Raw genomic sequence first — 18,971 nt, forward strand, 5'->3', positions numbered from 1 at the left:
AATACAATTAATTAATTTAATTTTTGTTCTTCTCTCATTAATTACAATCTGTTTATTTTAAATATCCCCTCTAAAAAATTTTTTAAATAGTTAAATATAAATCTAGAATTTTTTTAATTACATTAGGGTAAAAAATAAAATTTTTTTAGCAATAAAATTTAGCTTGTCTCTTTATCTTGAAAATAATTTTGTTATAAACTAATGTTATATTTATATTTTAACATCTAAGTGCTAACAACATAATTTTTATTGGCAAATAAATAACTATAAAAAATAAGTAATGTATCAATAAGTAAAATTACAAAATAAAGAAATTTATAAATATATGGAGAAACTCAGATGTTTACAAAAAATAAATTAAAATTATTTTTATAATAGAAAATTTAAGTAATTAATTATTAAAGTATATTTATTATGTTTTAAAAAATAAATATTGGTAAACAGATATACTCAAATAGTTAATGTTATTTTATAGAATTCAAAATTTGAAAAGATTATTAATTTATTTACTTATTTATTTATTGAATACTAACGATACAAAAGAGTTAACACTCAGATAATCAAATACAAATAAATTATTTAATTTAAACGGCTAAATATTAAATGGAAAATTAAAAACACATTTTAAGTCCATTAGAAATAGGAGAAATTGTACATCCTAGTAATTGTATTGTTAAAGATGTACGCCTTTCCTTAAATTTAAATAAAATATAAGTAAGTATTGATTGTCATTTAGATTCAGTTTTATTATGAAAAATATTATATGCAAACTACATGTTTTAATTGATTAAAAAAAGAGAGATCATTCGACAGGTAAGGGATTTAATGGTACTCTAAAACTCATCAACCAACTTGAAAACATAGTTAATAAACCTTAAAAAAATTAAGCTAATATATTAGAGATTAGAAGATCTTCTCTGCTTAGGGCTTCGAACTAATTGCCTTCATCTAGGTCTCAAAGATCATCATCTCAAATACAATTAAAATAAATACCTTTACCTTCTAATATTTCACATACGCCTAGCATGTGCCATGCATTTATGAGTAAAAGAAGTAGGTGCTCATCAAATATTCCAAACAATTAAAATCCAAATAACTCTTCTTCAAATAAAGAAAATATGGCTTAAAGTAAATAAAATATCACAATTTTTAAATTTATTTTAAATAAAAAGCAAATTATTTATTTATACAGATATCTAATGTAATTTTTTTGTTTAAATAGATAGCCACCGTCTTAGTACCTTTGAAAATTCTATGATTGCAGCAGATACTAAAAGTACTAATTAACCTTTAAATTCAGCAAGAACTTCATTAAATTTACCTTCATCGTCATCTTAAGCTCATAGTAGCAGCAATGGAAATAATAATAATACTTCTTTAAGCAAATCTATACTGAGGAAATATAGCAAATAAATAAAATCTATTCAAGATGAGTCAAATCATGTGAATTCTCTATATAAAAAAGGACATGATTAAAAACAAGTAGATCTATAAAACTAATTTGAAAAGTAGTGTAATGGAAATAACAATAGTAATAACAATAATCATAATTTACCTTTAACTTCAGTTAACTTCTAAGCAGTAACTAAAGAAATTAACGAATATATGTAAGCAAGATCTAAGAGCTTAATTATATATGAAGATGATTGCTAAAAGAAATTTTATGATAATGTAATTTTATTGTTAAGTATGTTTGAAAATTACTCTCAGAAATCATAAAAAATAAATGAACACATAAAAGATGTGTTAAATGAAGTTTTTACTTCTCTAACATCATCATTTAGTAAAGGGCCAGTCTGTCAAATGTAACTTAGCTAATCTTATTAAAAAATAAAAAGATGCATTTAGACTATGTCATAAAATGGTTTGGGGTAGCTATTTCCCTTTTATAATGCTTCTGTGTTGGACATTTGTGATTTTTAAAATAAAGTATAAATGAAAATTTTAAATTAAAACTAGCTATCTAAATTGGATGAAAATACTGAACAAGCTATCATAATGAAGTAAATTGCTTTTTATGCAGTTTTATTTGATTTAAATTTGCTTTTTTGATCAAATTTTTTTGTAATGCAAATTTTCAATAAAATAGAAAGGCTCAAGATAATAGAAAGTAAATGGATTTATTAGAAAAGTTAGAATAATTAAAAATTGAAAATGAGCTTTATAAAGTAAATAAAATTTAAAATAAATAATTTGATAATATAAAAAAAATTTTTAATTTATCAGAAGTAGAAGGTTTAGCTCGAGCAAGCATTTAACAGTACTTTGGAAAAATAAAAAAAAGAAAATAAAGAAATTCAAAAGCAAAATAGAGATTTAAGCAAAGAAAATATGAAACTTAGACTTCAAATAGATAATCTCTAAAGAGAGATCGAAATGCAAAGCAACTTAAATAACACAAAATCAAATTATTAGAATATGTCATATTTTGATTCTATAAATAATACTACCATTGTTGATGAGAAAAAAACTTTAGAATAAAACTATTTTACTGGCTGCTTACCAAATTTAAATCAATAATTTTATCATTTCAATTCTGTCGTTTCAGATTAGGATTAATTTTGGTATTTGCCTTTTGAAATAAAATTTTGGAGCTAGCTAAATCAATATAACAATTAAATCTTAAAATAAGAAAAATTCTTTACTTAAAGGGAAATTGATTTCATGATATCTACTTTTATTGAAACTCATCTAAATGATGAAGATACTTCATTTAAGTTCGCTGATTCTTTACTTGTAAATTTAACTAAAAATTTTATTTTTTTTAAAATCAATATTTTTTGGTCTAATAGAAATTTATTTGATTGTAATCAATAAAATAAAAATTTATTGAATAACATTTTAAAAAAATAGAAATATTTCAAACAAGAAAAGGGATGTGATTCATTTGAATCTATGAAAAAACTTATTCAATTTTAGAAAAGTAATTGTTAAGTAAGCTGTCTACACTAAATTTTTTATAGAATCTTCAATATCTAACATGACGATAATGATAATCTTATTTAAGAATTGTTATTAATTGAATAAAACTATTCCTTCAATCAGTCCATAAGACAACACTCCTCCACATATTAAAATGCTTATATTAAAATTTATAAAATTTTGCAAGAAGAATCCTCAAAAAATAAAATGTAATATTACAAGCAATAATAATACCTTTTAGTAAATTTTATTTTATTGTTATTTATAGACAAAAACAAAGCAACATACAACTTAATTTGCTAATTACAATTATAAAGAAGATTTTCGAAGATTCAGATGACTATGATTGGTAATGGAGAGTAAGTTTACCTTTGTTATTAAGTAAATCTGAAATGAAATTTTGTGGAGATATGTAAAAAGACTAACAGTAATTCCTTATGCTTTTGCATGGTTATTTACTTAATAGGTTTAAGTTAGACTAATAAGATTCTTCTATATAGATGAGTGATTTAAACATAAAAGAGTTCAGTAGTTTATTTTATGATATTTCAGATATCTGCAGTGAAAGAATTTAAAAAAAATATAAAGAATTAATCTTTTTTGATTAATCATAAATTAATAATATATATGAGTCACTAAATGAAAAGCAGAGAAATAAAAAATAACTTATTAAAATCGGAATTGAAGTTTCTTAATAACTTTAAAAATGTTCATTGTCTATAATAGAGGCTACTTCTATTGTTGTAAGTCTTCTTTTTTAAAAATTATGTATGACATGGTCATCTCTTAAAAATGTAAAATTATATATTTAATTTCAAATCATTTTATTTTGATCTCTTTTTCATCTAAATTAGGTTTAAAATTTCTTTGAAGAAAGTAATCGGGTTTATGAGTTAAATAAAATTTTACAAAATATTGGATTAAATTTAGAATAATATGAAATTTATGATTCAATAGCAAAGATTTAATGCTCTTGTCTTGACATAAAAAGCTAATAGGAGTAAATAGATGTTAGAATGCATTTATAAAAAAGAGATTATTCATCAGATGAAAGAGAAATATCAAAATTAATAGAAAACCACTTAACAAATTTGATAATAAATAATTTAATTTAAAGAATAGGAAAAGCAGGTAACTAACTATCTTTATTATTTTTAATTATCTATTAAGAAATATTTTTAAATAGATTATCCCTCCACTTTCTAATCAGTCAATTCTATAAAAGCGCCTTCAATAAGCATAGCTCATTATAGCAATAGGCTAACTGAAATTGACTAAGACTCAATTTTGGCGCTTACTCAACCTAGCAAAATAATCTCACACGCTAATAATCATGACTTAAAAAAAATATGAACTAATTAAATTTACTAAAAATATCACGTTTATTTATATAAAATACTTAAAATTTTACTTAAAAATAAAAATAAATTTAGTTAATTAAATTAAATATTATTAAGTTAATCATTGATTAATAAGAAATGGCTTAAATAAATGATAATTTGGTTATTTTTATTTGCTAAAAATAAAATTAAAAATAATTTTTTAAAATAAATTTTTAATCTTCATCAATCAAAAACATATAAAAATTGATTTTTTTATTTATTTATTATTTTAAAAGAAGCAATTTAAATAATGAAATAATAAAATAATTGATTTATATTTATTATGTTGTAACTAACTTAATAAGCATATCTAAAGTATTTACTAAAATAAATTACTATCATAATGTGAACATAAAGCAATAATGATATTTTAATTAATTAATTAATTTTAAAATCTATTATTTATATTTTCAAAATTTATATTTTAAATACAAATTCAAAAAAATAAAATTGAAAGTAACCCAAGTAGAGTAGAAAGTGTGAAAACTAACTTTGATGCAGAAAGAAATGAGTACAAAGGATAGAATAATCTATAGACATATTTGCTCAATCTATCTGTATAGGATTGCTCTTAAATGATATCTGAAGAACTTAGATATTAAAATGAAACAAGAGTTTTGCCACTAACTTTACTTTAGGTAATTACTGGAGAAGCTTAGCAATATATAATTTAAAAAGATGTGTTGTCTTTAGTTCCAATATCAGTGAAATATATTATGTACTATTAAGTAGTATCACCTTGTTATATTCCAGTGCAACTTATTGCATCTTAACCAGAAACTTATTTTAGGCTATACACATATAAATTGGCTGATGATAAATAAAAGATTCCACCAAATTTTATTTTTTATTGATACTAAATTGAACGTTAATCTACATTTAAATAGTTTCCATAAGAGTAACCTTGGTCTTTGGCAGTTACAGTACTTTAAGTATTATTTGGTTTGATATATATAATAAAATTATTGGAGTTGCCTGCTACATTACTTACTTGTTTAACTGATTCATTTCCATTTTCATCACTAATAAGTTCTATTTAGTTTCTATTTACTACTTAACCTTAGCATAAAGTGCTATAATTTATTATATCACGTTTAAGAACTGGAAGCAGTCTACAAAAACCAAAGAAATCGGGAGCATAAAGTAATTGGGCTGATGATAATCTGTTAGGATTAGAACTCAATTAAGCATAGTTATAGTTTTCATAAAATAATAGGAAATCATTTATATTATAATTTAAAAATTGAGTTGGTTTACTAGCATCTATTTAGGTCATTGATAATAAATCATAATCTACTTAGGTACTGGTGGAACTTGTTGAGGAAGTGGTGGAAGTTTCTTAAGAATTGTAAAACATACCGCTGTATGCTTTGTTTTATCTAGCTAAACAAGCTATATTATTAATATAACTTGGAATTAATTCATTAATGTCATTACGCAAGGTATCACAAAGAGGATAGTTGATAAGCATATAACTTTGTTCCATAGTTGTCTTTCTTTTAGTTGTAAAATAGTTTTGTTAATTAGTTTAGGTGTCTGTATCGCAAGAACAATCATAATCTCTTAGATATGTTATATCGCAAACGCAATTTGCTGAATCATAATTAATTAAATCTAAATCTTAGCTACTTGTATAATTTGCAGGTGTACTACTAGCTGGAGTAACGTAAATAAATGGATTCGTGTTTGTATTTTACGCTAGGGTTAAGCTAACTATAATTGTAAGCAAATATATGAATTAAACCATTTTCTTTCTTTCTTTTTGTTTGTTTGTACTCCTTTCTTTTATATTTCTAAGAAATTATTTGAAATTATTTAAAACGAACTACTGATTGATTATCGATCTATTTATTTATCTATATATCTATCTATCTATCTATCTATCTATCTATCTATTTATTTATTTATTAGCTTTTATTGTCTTAGAATGTTTTATTTTAATTTTCAAATTTATTAAATTAAAAAAATATTGTTGGCATAAAATAATTGAAATACTTCTAATTTTTTTTAGTTTACTGAAAAATAAATATTCTTCTATTTAAATAAAAAATGTCAATAAAAGAAATGAATATTTTAAAATTAAGATTTTTTAAAAATAATTAATTTTATAATAATTTAATAAAATATTTATTTATTTATAAATAAAATTAATTGCTTGTTACTCAAATATTAATAAAATATTCTATACTTGCTTTGTTTTTGAAATTTGGTTGGAATGGCTTTACTAGTAAAATCTTTTTTTATCATCAAAAATTAATCACAAATAATAATAAGAAAATCCAAATTAAATATTTTTGTAATAATAATATTTTTTAAATTATTATTGATTAAGTAAGGTTTTTGTTAATGTAAATTTAATGTTTTTTTATATTTGAGTAAAATTCTAGAATATTTTTTAAAAGGAAATAAGAACAAATAGAGAAAAGCTAAAGAAAATTTTGTTTTTTTAAACTTATTTAGATATTATTTTTAGGTATACATACACATATAGAATGTACGTATAAAAGTAGGTATTATATTAAAATACTAGAAGTAATGGCTATGATTTTTTATTTTAAATAGTTAAGTTAAATAGAATCTTTGTTTTAATAATTTAGGTGCATGTTTTAAATATAAATTTATTAAATAAGATAGAATTTATCTAGAATATTTTTACATTTTTTAATAGATTATTTTTTGTTTTTATTTTGTGAGATTGAGTTTATCATAAAAATTAAGATGTTTCAAATATTTTCACATCTAAGAAAAAGAAGAAATGAGAAAGGAAAATGTTTTTTATTTTTATTTTGTTCATTTAAACAGAGAAGACAAGAAGCAAGCTTTAGACTTTATTTGGCATCCTGATTGTTTGTTTTATTAGCAGGTGTTAGCTTATAACTCAAATGAGTATTTTTTTAACTTTATTACAACTTCGTCAAGCTAGAAATTTAAGCAGCTTTACCTATTAATCAACTTTTCTTGCTTAAATTTATTTATAAATTGAAGAAATTCTAGAGAAAGCAGTTTGTCATAAAATATATTTTTGTTATTACATGTTAGCTATTAACATTTATTTAAGCATATCATAAAGATAATTTTCATGGACATGGAAGCCAATTTTTAATCTTTCTAGTAGTTATTGCAGTTTTCTACAAGGATATCTATAAATTTATGATTGAATAAACGAAGTAAGTCAGTAGTACTACAGTCTCTCAGGCTTGTTTCAAAATATTTAAGAGCCTCAAGTTTGGCTTAATGATCATTAGAAAGTAAAAATTGTGTGTATTTACAATTATTGTTATTTGAATTGATACAGCATGGTTGGATTTATTTTTTTTATTTAGTTATGTAAGGCTGTTAAGCACTGATCGATTCTTCATTCATTTGCTAGTTATTTCTTTATAAAAAGCAATTAGATTCATTTTTATTCTAAGATAATATTGCTTGTCCTTGCTAAATCTGCATTGATCCTTATACGAATTATAATTAATTATTATATACTTATAGAGCATTTTAACAAGAGTTTGAAAGATAGTTATTCGTTTCCCTTTCCATTTCTTCTTAAGGTTCTCTTTAATTCATGTATGAAAACTCAATTTATTATTATTATTATTATTTTTGGATTTAGCAATTACAAGGAGATTGTAAGAACTAATTTTAAAAAGTACTTGGATTTATAAATTATTCGGAGATATCAGTTTGTTAATTGAAACCTGAAGAAGCGCTATTTGAACTAAATGTAATACGTTTATTTTATTAGAATGATTGGAGATCTTCGTTAAATTTTCTGTTCTCCAACTAAAATAAATTTTAGTGCATAGTGTTAGTGTTAGTGTTAGTGTTTTGTGATGTACAATTGATTGAATTATTATCATAATTTCTAGAGTTTGATTTGATTAAACCAAGCATAGTTTATGTTGGAACATATGCTGGTGTACGAATTTGATTTTAAGATTAAGTGATTTCTTCTTCCATATCTGCGTAGTTATTAAATAAAATAGAAATGGTAGTAGTAATGTTAGTAGTAGTTGGTCTGATTACTTTTTGATTTTTGTTTGTTTAGTTATTCTCAAAAATAAGCAAGCATTATTTGTATTTAATTTTTTGTTAATAATTATTAACAAAGAGTATTTAGAAACGATTACTTATAGTTTGCAAGATAGTAATATATATCTAGAGCTTTAAGCTAATGCAATTTAATTTTTTAATCATTCACTTAACTATTTCTATTTTTGATGCCTTTTACTTTCTCTTAATTTTCTTATTCAATTATTCTCATCATTACCGTCTTACGAGTTCTTCTTTTCTTTTTATTTTCCTTAGTTTTTCTTTTTTACCCAATTTGCACTGCAATTACCAGAATTCACACAACCTTATAATTTGTACTTTCAGACTTTTTACACTTTATATTTTTTGTTTCATTTCAGCAATTTTCTAGAAACTTTACCGAATAATCCTTAAGCTATTTTTCAATCATTAATATTTAAATGGCATCACTTTTTACTGTTTTATCTTTGTTGAAGGCGCATTACTCCACAATTTTCTGTAAAATTATGCAAAATTTCTCATTTTTTAAATATCTACATCCCTAAAATTGGCATTTAAAAATATTTACTTGAAAATTGCTTAATAAAAATTTATAATTTGAATTTTGAAAAAGTAAATTCTTAAACATTACAATAAATCTGAATTAAATTTACATTTACTTTAAATTTAGTTTTAATTAATTTTGTTTAATTATGCAAAGGTTAATGATGTCAAATATAATATAATAAAGTAGAATTAATTCATAATAATTCAACTAAATTCCTTAATAGTTATTTTTTAATCAAAAATACAATTAGGGTTTTTAACAATCATTAGGAAGCTCGCTCATTAAAAGTTAAAATTAAAATTTAACATATAAATTTAAATATTTTTTAAATTATGCAAGCTTATAATTTTTTGAGCAATAAATAATGAAAGATAAATAATAATAAGTGATTTTTACTTACTTTAATGAAATTAATTATTAATAAAATAAATTAGTTTTAATTTAGTAAAAAGCTTAAATTTAAAATATTTAAATTAAAAATTAAGTAAAGAAAATAAATGGAAAATTATTAGATAATTTAGAATATTTGCAAATAAATAAGATAGATAACGAAAATTATAAATTTACTTATATTAAAAGAGCCAGTAGTTTTTATTATAATTTTCAAAAATTCTAAAAAATTAAAATTACATATTTTATTATGCCATATATAATTCCTCATAAATAAAGGTAACCTTTTATTAAGGTCACTTTAGAAAATTTTTCAAAATTTCTTTCAAAAAACTTTGGAGTGGAGTGGGTGGTCTTAATTAATGTGGAATTAAGGTATATTAACTTTTCTAAATAATTTGTCTTTAATTTATAAATATATATATATATTTTTATGTGAAAAATATGATCTATTATTTATTTTAGCTTATTATTAATAGCTATTTTTTTCAAGTATTAATAGATTATTAAAAATTTTAAATATGTATTATTAGGTAAATTACTAAGTATATACTTATTATATGTGAGTGTATGAATTTATAAAGTTGAAGCTAAAATAATATTTAACAGAAAAAAAAATAATCTAAGTAATTCATTCTGTTACAATAAGCTATATTTGCGCTTCTAAGTATAATTAAAAAGATCTTATCTAAAATATTATATTTTATTTAGTATTATTATATTTAATTATTTTGCATTAGGACATTAAAAGCAAGTTTTATTATTAAAAAAAGATATTTATATTAAGAACCAAATTCAGGTAAAGAGTTAATTTAAACAATTGTTTTAAAAAATCAATGATTTTATAAATTAATTACTTATGAAAAATATAATGAATTTAAACATTAAAATATTGATGTCAATCTGAGTAAAAATATTTTGAAAGATTTATATTATAGCTTTTAATTGTATTTGGTAGAAAAGAAACTAATTATTTTTAATAAATAAAACTTTACTTTATAAAAACAGTTTAATTATTTTACTTATTTGAACTAATTAATAACTTTAATTTTACATGTTTGTGACAAATGAAATGTTAATACTTTTCAAAAAGCAATTACATAAATATATTAAAAGAAATATAAGTTTAAAAGAAATAATTATTAATGGAAAAAGTTATTAAAAAATAAATTTAGCATATTTTTTAAGATGTATATTATTATATTGTATACATTATCAGCATAAAGAGTTAACAGAAAGTATTTATTTATTTATATATAATTATATATATTTAAAGCTTGAAGTAATTGATCAGTAACAGCAAAATTTTATATAGAGATTGAATTAATAAATTCTTTCTCTGTTTAAACTCAAATCAAATCGATAATAATAATCAACAACAACAAAACTTGAAATGAGGAAGAGTTATTTATATCAGTTAGCATCTTCGTTCTAAATTTATTAATTTGATTACTAATTTATTTGATTTTGATTCTGATTATTATTGTTTTAAGACGACTATTCGTTTGGACGAGAAACTCTTTACTTGTTTTTTTTATTATTTTACTAAGAATAATTTACTATCTCAATGTTAATCCATAGTAATTTATTTACCAATTTTCCAAATTTATCATTTTACATCTCATCCCCCATAATAGTAGCCAACCTATCGCATAAATTTAAAGAAATAATTTTATCTATGATTAAGTTTTTTTATTGATATTGATAGTGTTTTCTTTCCAATTTTAAAATTCCACATAGATTGTAAATTGCTTCCTTTCCTAGCTTATTTAATGGCGTTTTTATGATCTCATTTAAAATATCTAAATATTTAAAATGAAACAATCTGAACACTTTCATAGGTGAAATCTTTTTAATCTATGATCTTAAATATTTCATAGATTCTATCTATTAATCTAATGTCCCATTTTTTAATCTAACTAAATGCTACTATAGGTCTTGCTCTTCTTCATCATAATCATCGCTTTCTTCTAAACTGGTTGTGTGAAAGCTTGTGAAAGACACATCCTCTTCCATCTAAAAGTAAAACTACAATCAACGTGGAACTATAAAATAAAAAAATACCTTTTTAAAAAAACCTTTCCTTTTTAAAGTCAACCCTATTTTAAAAAGTATGTAAGTATGAATGAATGCTTTTCCCTTTGTAAATATGTCTATTTATAATAATTATATTTTCGCACTTTTTTAATTTAAAAGGGGTACATACAATCAATGAGTGACTGTCTGATTAATAGAAGTAAACATAAATTCAAAATTTATAAATAACTACAATATTATTCAAATCTGATAATTATAAACTAATCAGATTAAGCGCAAAATAATATGTTTAATAAGCAATTATCACAGTTATTGATCATCAAAAAATATATTTAAACTGGATATAAAGGATAATGGGAACAAGAACTCAGTAGAATATTAACAAAATTTTTCTGAATTTTCATGTATTTTTTTGTGCTTATACTAACATGAAAGCAGCTAAGCAATTTGAAGTTAGATTAGCAATATATATTTTTTAATGCAAAATGATTACCTTTAACCCAAAAATTTATGCAAAAATTCAAGCTTTTTTAATAAAGTCCTCTTATAAACTTGTAAAATTTAAAAATTAAAAAGTTGAATAACTGTTTTAAAAAAATAAATTTTTAATTTAAATAGTTTAATAAAGCTTTAAAATATTTCTATTTTATTATTAAAGTTTGATAAGATAACATTTTCATTTAATTATTAATAATAAACTGAAAGTTATTCTTGAAAATTCTAAATTAAAAGTATTATCTATTTTTTCTTTTGAATTTTCTATATTTAAATGTAATTTAAACTATTTAAATACTATTAATCAATTATTTTAACTTCAATAGATAAATCTATTTATATTTTGTTTTAAATTTAAAAATTAATATCTATTTTAAAAATATAAAATTATTTTTTATATTAGGATGATAACTAAAATATTTTAAATATCTTGAAAAATATTGAGCAAATTTACAAAAAGTAAAATTAGAAATAAACTCATTGCATTGAAATATTTATTCATTATTACTTATTTATCAAGAATTTATAAATTAATTTACATTTGTTTAATTATTATTAATGAATAAATTAAAAGTAGCTTAATGAATTTAATTTACAGCTTATTTAAATATTTTGTAAATTATTAGTTTAATAAGGATGATTACATGTGTTTATGTAATAGTTAGTCACTATTAAATCTGTTTAGTAAAAATGTAATTATAACACATTAAAAAAGTTTGAAACATTAAAAAGGAAATTTGAATTTTATCTAATTAATTTAGATATTTAAATTAGTTTTAATGCAACAAAAAATAAGCATTAATTCACAATTTTTAAAAATCTAGATCAAAATTATTTCAGAAAATCATCTTGACACAAAAAATTAAATATTTAGATTTGAATTTCTGGTAGAAATGATGTATTTTTGAAGCGATATGGACAAATACTTGAATCAAATTTTAGTAATATTTGTAATTTGAAAGCTGTAATTGTTATATTATTTACAAACAGATATCTTTTAAGTTGTAAAATAAATACTAAGTTGTATTATATGTAGGAAGATAAAATAAAAATCTGTTTATAATTCATTTATTATAAATACTATATGACATTAAATATATAATATATAAACATAAATAATCCATCTTGTTAATATATTGAAATAGAGCTAAATTTAGATTTTAATTAATTTCTGATTGTATTTTCTAAATAATTATCACAAAAACATGTTGTTTATTTTTTAAAATTATAAAGATAACTTGCTTATTTAACAATTTTCTAGCTAGAGCAGATAAATATAACCAGCTTCTTGCTTTTAGTCACACAATTATTTATTTATTTAAAGCTTTTGTTGTATTTAATTTAAGTAATTATTTTGATTAAAGTCAATATTTTTATTTAATCACATCAGGATATATTACCAACTTTCATTAATTTTAAAAAAAATCTTTATTGATCACAAGATTACTTATTTTTTTACTTTTTAAATAGTTTCCAGAAAGTTTTTTTTTTACTACAACAAAAGAATATCAGAACAGCTTAAATACTTAATTATTGAATAAAGGATTAATAAGGTGCTTAGTATGAATGGGGAATGCTCATAGTAGTTCTAAGAAAAGGAGAGACTTTTAAATTAGATAGCTACGAAAACAATATGCCATCCCAGCTAGTTGTTATTATTTGAGAATATTAAGATTTATTTAGAGAAGTTTAAGTTTTTTTATAATAAAGTAAATAGAAATGATATATAGATAGAGATTTTAGATAAAAACAAGAATGGTTATTAGATAGATGAAAAGAAAATTATTAGAATTTGTTAGTTATATTCAATCTTTTGTTATTTATTTGATTTCTTTTAATTAGTGCATTCTATATAAATATAATTGTAATTGAAGAAAGTTAATAGATTAAGAATAGAGAAAAAATCAATCAATGTGAGTTGCTGAAAAACTTTTAGATATATTAGAAGACAGTGAATTTTTCAGAACTTTCTTTATAGTTCTTAATAGCTTTAATTACTTTTTCAGTACTTTATCCCTTCAATATGGTAACTATCTTTTATATATCAGCAAGATGCTCATTACCAAAAGTACAGTAAATCATGTCTCTTTCTTGCATGGAGCAGGCTATCCATTGGATGATAAATTTCAATTAAACATCTCCATGGAAGGAGCCACAACCCCAGTTACCAGTAACGATTTAATGACCTTTAGGAGTATAATCAGTAATTTAAAAACCAGTAAGGGCTTTAATGAGCTCGCGGAAAATCATTTTAGGTTAATATTACAAAGCGAGGATATGTTCATGGAAGAATAGGGCATCAATAGCAATAACTGCAGTTTGTTTGCAATTTCTTTAAGTATCAACTCCTCGGGGATCAATAAAATTGTCTATATTTTATAAAATTAATTTTAATATTTCTGTAAATTTATTGGAGTGATTTTTTAAAAAATTTAAATGGAAATTAATGTAATCAGAATTTTATTTTTATTTGTATATATATTATTTTTTGTTGTTTTTATGACGCTAAAAAGTAATTAAGATTTCATTTATTTCCCTTGTAAAATTCATTCATTAATCTAACAATCAAAAAAAGATTTTTCAAAAGATATTTTATTCTAATAACAAAAATATCAAAATTTTTGGTTTTAATTCCTTTTGTTTTTTTTGTTTTGGAAAAGTAAAAAAACTACTTTTATCATCTTCTAATGTTCTAAATTTTTGTTTTGTAAGTAATTAATCAGTTTTTAGGAAATTAAAATATCTAATAATGGATACATTTTTTCTAAAATTAAATTTTGTTTTTTTAATTTTAAATTTAATCAAGATAGAAAGAAAGGATTTTATTCTTTTAAGCTTTGAATAAATAAATTGTTTTTTAAAGTTACCTTCAAATGCAAAAGTCTAAGAATATCCTGTGTAGGAGGAGTAGCGTTCAGCACCAGTTATAAGTATTCCTTCCTTATCTTCGATGCATTCACAAATTTGACAGCAGATAAGTAGTTCTGGATTTGTTACAAACATTATTTCTTCTTGAACACGACCAGTATCTAAAACACCACCTCCTATGCATTAGTTTGCAAAGTCAATGTGAATGTGTTAAGATTATAAGAAATCTTCGATGCGCTTATCAGTGAAGATTTTTATGTTTGAATTAAGAGTAGGTGGGACTTTATAATTATTTTAATTAACGTATTACAAACGTTGAATAATAATGAAGAGATTTAAGTGTTCTTCAGATGCAGAGAGGATTCTCTTGAAATAATTATACAAGCATTTGATTTTTTCAATCTTTGTTTCGATTCTATAGGGTCCATCATACCATTAAATGAGAGTACGGTATTTGGAATAATCAATAGTACCAAAGAACATGTTGGCCAAAACAGAACTTATTTAGCGCTTAGTAAATATGGAAGGAGTGGAGTCATATTGTTTGAGAATTTTGACAGGAGAATTTAAGAATAGTGTTTCCAATTCAAGTGCACGTATAGCAAGAGAAGGTAAAAATTCTTCTATGAAATATTTTTGATCTGCTTCATCTAATTATTCATAAAAGACTCTCAAGACTTAAAGATTTTGTTTTATTTTTAAAACTTGTAAGAATTTATCAAAGGAGTCAAAAAAATCTTCTATGTTTGTGTAGGTTTTTTATGCAATAGCAGATAAATGTTCTTTATATAGTTTATTCCATTATTCTTTTTTTTAGAAAGGTAAGGTTTGGGGCGCATTTATAGAGATGTTAGAATTGCTACCAATACTGGTGCTTGAATGATTATTACTCAATTAATTTAATTGAGGAAGTTCTTCAACAAGAGAAGTCATGATTGATTGATTGGATGAATGAATGAATGATGTGATTGATGATACTAAATAGATTAAATTATGCGATAGCTAAAAAGTTAAGATACTATAGTTTTGAATCAGATAATATGATGATAATTATTCAGAAATTCAAGTTTCTTTATTATTAAGCGAGATTTTCCAGTTTTTTTTCAATTTCTGAGTATTAGCGCAGTAAATTGTTTTATTTGCAGCGTATTTTTGTATTGTTTTCAAAGATGAAATTAATTGAGAAATTTCAATGCGGTAATTGTGAGTATAGTTTTAATTTGATTTGATTTGATTAATTGTATGAAATGTTAATTTTTGCTTTTGTGTTAATTTATTAATTATTTTTTAATGTATTTATTTATGTATGTATGTTTGTATGTGGTATTATTTTCTTAAAGAAATGTTTATTAGAAACTGTGTTTTTTTTTATTTAGGATTATATTTAAAAAGTATTGATAAATTATTAATTATAAATTTAATCATCAAAGCACTTTTATATGAACTTGATAAAAATTTTTTTTTTCTTCTATTTTCCCTTTCCCCAAATTCCTTTTACAGAATTCATTTAATTTTAATTATTAATTTCGTGTATGCAAATGATTTAGTTTATTAATTAATACTCTACCCCTTCCTTTATTTCTTTTTTTGTTGCATAATATATATATGTATGTATGTATGATCTTCATTTTCTTCTTTTTAACTTTATTATATCTTAATATCTTCCTTTTACTATTTCTATTCATTTCTTTAAATTAACTATTATAACTTTAACTACTTTATTCTGAATACTCTCCTGATTTTTCTCAAACTATTTTAGAATTATTGTATCCCATTTTGTTAATTTACCTATATAAATCTAACTTTTGATAAATGGCAAATAGATGTTAATGCCTATTCCATTTTTGTGAAGCTCTTTTTATATTTACAAGAAGATCTAAAATCATCAATATAAGCTATTAATTTTTCCTTTTTCTGCCAATTTTCTTTATCTGTGTCATTTCAGATTTTGGAATTTATAAGAATGATACAATTTTTCATCCGATTTATGTCAGAAGCGATCTGTTTTACACTAAATACCCACATAGCTGCTATAATTCGGTGTTCTGAGGCTTTTTTTATTTTTAATTCCCCTATTTTTTTGCTAAATTAGAAAACCATTTTGGTTGAAATTTTTAAAGCCGATATTGCTGATAAAAGCTATGGTATTTTTTTCTGCCTCTTTTATAAACAAATAGCTTTAAATATGAGAATGGATATTTAAATAAAATCTTAATATGCACTTAATGATGTGTAAATGTCTGTGTTTTTATCTAAGATTTATTTTAGTTTTAAATTTCTACTCTTGAAATGAAGTACTCACATTTACAGAAAGCACTTTACACATTTCTAATAAATATAGGTTATACCTTGTAATGTATGATTAGTTTTTGATTCAAAATAGTTATTTTTAGTAAGCCCTTCAATTTTGGCTCTATTTGTACTCAATTAGATACAGTTATTTTGCAATCTGTTAATTTTAATATATATCCCCTTGCAAAAAAAGTTGAGTCACCATGAAAAAATTTTACACCAGTCACTACAATATATTATGCTTTCTAACAATTCAAGTAAGAAACCTGAAACTCATTAAAAATAAAATTCAATCATAAAATCTGTTTAAATTAAAATATTTTATCAAAATGCATAGTTTACTTTTGAGGTCCCACAATATTCAGTTGATCTGTGTGATCAAATCTTATTGATTTTTAAAATAAGTCTTTCAGATTAAAGAACTCTAATTGCATAAAATAGCCTTGCATATTGATTTTTACCTTTAAAATTATGATACCAATATTATTTGACCAAAAAGAGTTTGAGAAACTTAATTGTCAAAGCGCCCTTTTTTTTATCAAAATTCTGATATTTGCCATTCCTAATTAAATTTAGATTTACACTCTCAATTATCATTCAATTCAAGAAATAATTCATGTGTTTTCCATATTATTTATAACTTTTTTATAGATTTTATAAAATTCACTCTTCTTTGCAGCAATATTGTAAACAAGTTAGTGATTATCAATAAAATTTGATTTAGATCTCTATGAGAATTTAATAGGCTCTATTCGAAATAAGCAAAGTATTTTTAAGCATTTTTTTAAAAAAGCTTTCGTTTTTTTGATCCAATTTATATGAATTAATTTAAATGAATATAGTCTTTTATTAAAAAAGTAGAAAAATTTAACATTATATTGAAGTAGTTTTGAAAAAATTATAAATAATTACATAAAAATATAGTAAATAAACAAATTATGAATATAATCTATAAGAATTAATTAAATTATGAATAATTCGGTGATTACCCCTCTATCTAAATCAAATTATAAGCACATTCTGGGTTATTTAAAATTATTTATTTAATAATGAATATCATAATAATAAGGAAATATTTTGATCTATCTTTACCCATTAATTTATAACAAGCTAAATATAGCTTACTATATTCTACAATTTTAACAATTTTAGATTAAATTACAAATCTTATATTTGTTATAAAATGTGATTTTGGCATTTAAAATTTTTAAAATTTCTAAATCACTTTAGAATTATATAATTTTAAAAAGAGCCAATTGATCAGATTTAAAGAATCTATTAATCTAATTTTATTAATACACTTGGTTTTCTACAGAATTATTAATTTATATGTCTATTTTATTTTTAATCTTAGATAAAAATATTAAATATACTTATTGCTTAAAAATAAGTGCTTTTAAAAACAAATTATAAATTCATAATTTTTGGTTATTTGTTGCCTAGATTGCATTTAAAAGTATTATTAATTTATGTAGAAGAATCACTTAAAAAACAAGCTCAATATTTTTATTGATTTATTGATATTTATTACAAAATCTAACACTTATTTATTTCTGATTAATTTTTAAATCTTTTATTATAAAAAAAAGAAAAATATTTGCAGCAAATAATAATTTAATGCCAGAGCATATTTAAAATAAATATAATATCATATATACCTACTAATGAACTTTGCTCAAAGATAGTAACTATAAGGTGCTTTTTAACAAAAATATAAGATATTTAGCTAATGTAATAAGGGCCTTTTTATACTCCTTTATATATATTATTGAATCATTATTATCGTTTTAATCTCACCCATATTCACATTACAAATAAAATTTGTTAGATTTTTAAAAGCGTAATAACTCTTCTATATTACTATAAATAATATAAGAATAATTAATATAAATTATTTCAAATTTTTTTATAATCTATTTTTAGTTAGTTAGTTAGTTATTTATTTATGTATTATAACTATCTAATCTCAAAAAAAGAGATAAAACCAAATAAATGTAAAAAAAATTAAATAA

General features: G+C 21.7%; 5 protein-coding genes across 5 annotated transcripts; 1 reads left to right on the top strand and 4 right to left on the bottom strand. All coding sequences in view use genetic code 6, as the record gives it.

The window, feature by feature from the left end:
* Positions 1-603: 603 nt before the first annotated feature.
* On the top strand, positions 604-4,275 carry TTHERM_00030550 (hypothetical protein; the record flags this gene model as incomplete). The annotated part of the gene is made up of 9 exons (XM_971859.2): positions 604-714; positions 798-1,128; positions 1,223-2,003; positions 2,090-2,168; positions 2,227-2,736; positions 2,854-3,131; positions 3,191-3,716; positions 3,777-4,053; positions 4,109-4,275. The coding sequence occupies 9 exons, from the start codon at positions 604-606 to the stop codon at positions 4,273-4,275; spliced, it is 3,060 nt and encodes a 1,019-aa protein (XP_976952.2).
* Positions 4,276-4,740: 465 nt separating this feature from the next.
* On the bottom strand, positions 4,741-6,051 carry TTHERM_00030560 (transmembrane protein, putative; the record flags this gene model as incomplete). The annotated part of the gene is made up of 1 exon (XM_971860.3): positions 4,741-6,051. One exon carries the CDS (start codon positions 6,049-6,051, stop codon positions 4,741-4,743), a length of 1,311 nt encoding a protein of 436 aa, XP_976953.1.
* Positions 6,052-7,218: 1,167 nt separating this feature from the next.
* On the bottom strand, positions 7,219-8,258 carry TTHERM_00030570 (hypothetical protein; the record flags this gene model as incomplete). The annotated part of the gene is made up of 2 exons (XM_971861.3): positions 7,219-7,265; positions 7,337-8,258. 2 exons carry the CDS (start codon positions 8,256-8,258, stop codon positions 7,219-7,221), a joined length of 969 nt encoding a protein of 322 aa, XP_976954.2.
* Positions 8,259-10,680: 2,422 nt separating this feature from the next.
* Positions 10,681-11,283, bottom strand: TTHERM_00030580 (hypothetical protein; the record flags this gene model as incomplete). Its single annotated transcript, XM_971862.3, has 1 exon — positions 10,681-11,283. One exon carries the CDS (start codon positions 11,281-11,283, stop codon positions 10,681-10,683), a length of 603 nt encoding a protein of 200 aa, XP_976955.1.
* A 2,424-nt stretch (positions 11,284-13,707) lies between these two features.
* Positions 13,708-15,600, bottom strand: TTHERM_00030590 (poly(ADP-ribose) glycohydrolase; the record flags this gene model as incomplete). The annotated part of the gene is made up of 2 exons (XM_971863.3): positions 13,708-14,168; positions 14,667-15,600. The coding sequence occupies 2 exons, from the start codon at positions 15,598-15,600 to the stop codon at positions 13,708-13,710; spliced, it is 1,395 nt and encodes a 464-aa protein (XP_976956.1).
* Between the last annotated feature and the right edge of the window lie 3,371 nt (positions 15,601-18,971).

The sequence above is a fragment of the Tetrahymena thermophila genome (genome assembly GCF_000189635.1).
Source record: "Tetrahymena thermophila SB210 genomic scaffold scf_8254667, whole genome shotgun sequence".
NCBI lineage: Eukaryota > Ciliophora > Oligohymenophorea > Hymenostomatida > Tetrahymenidae > Tetrahymena > Tetrahymena thermophila.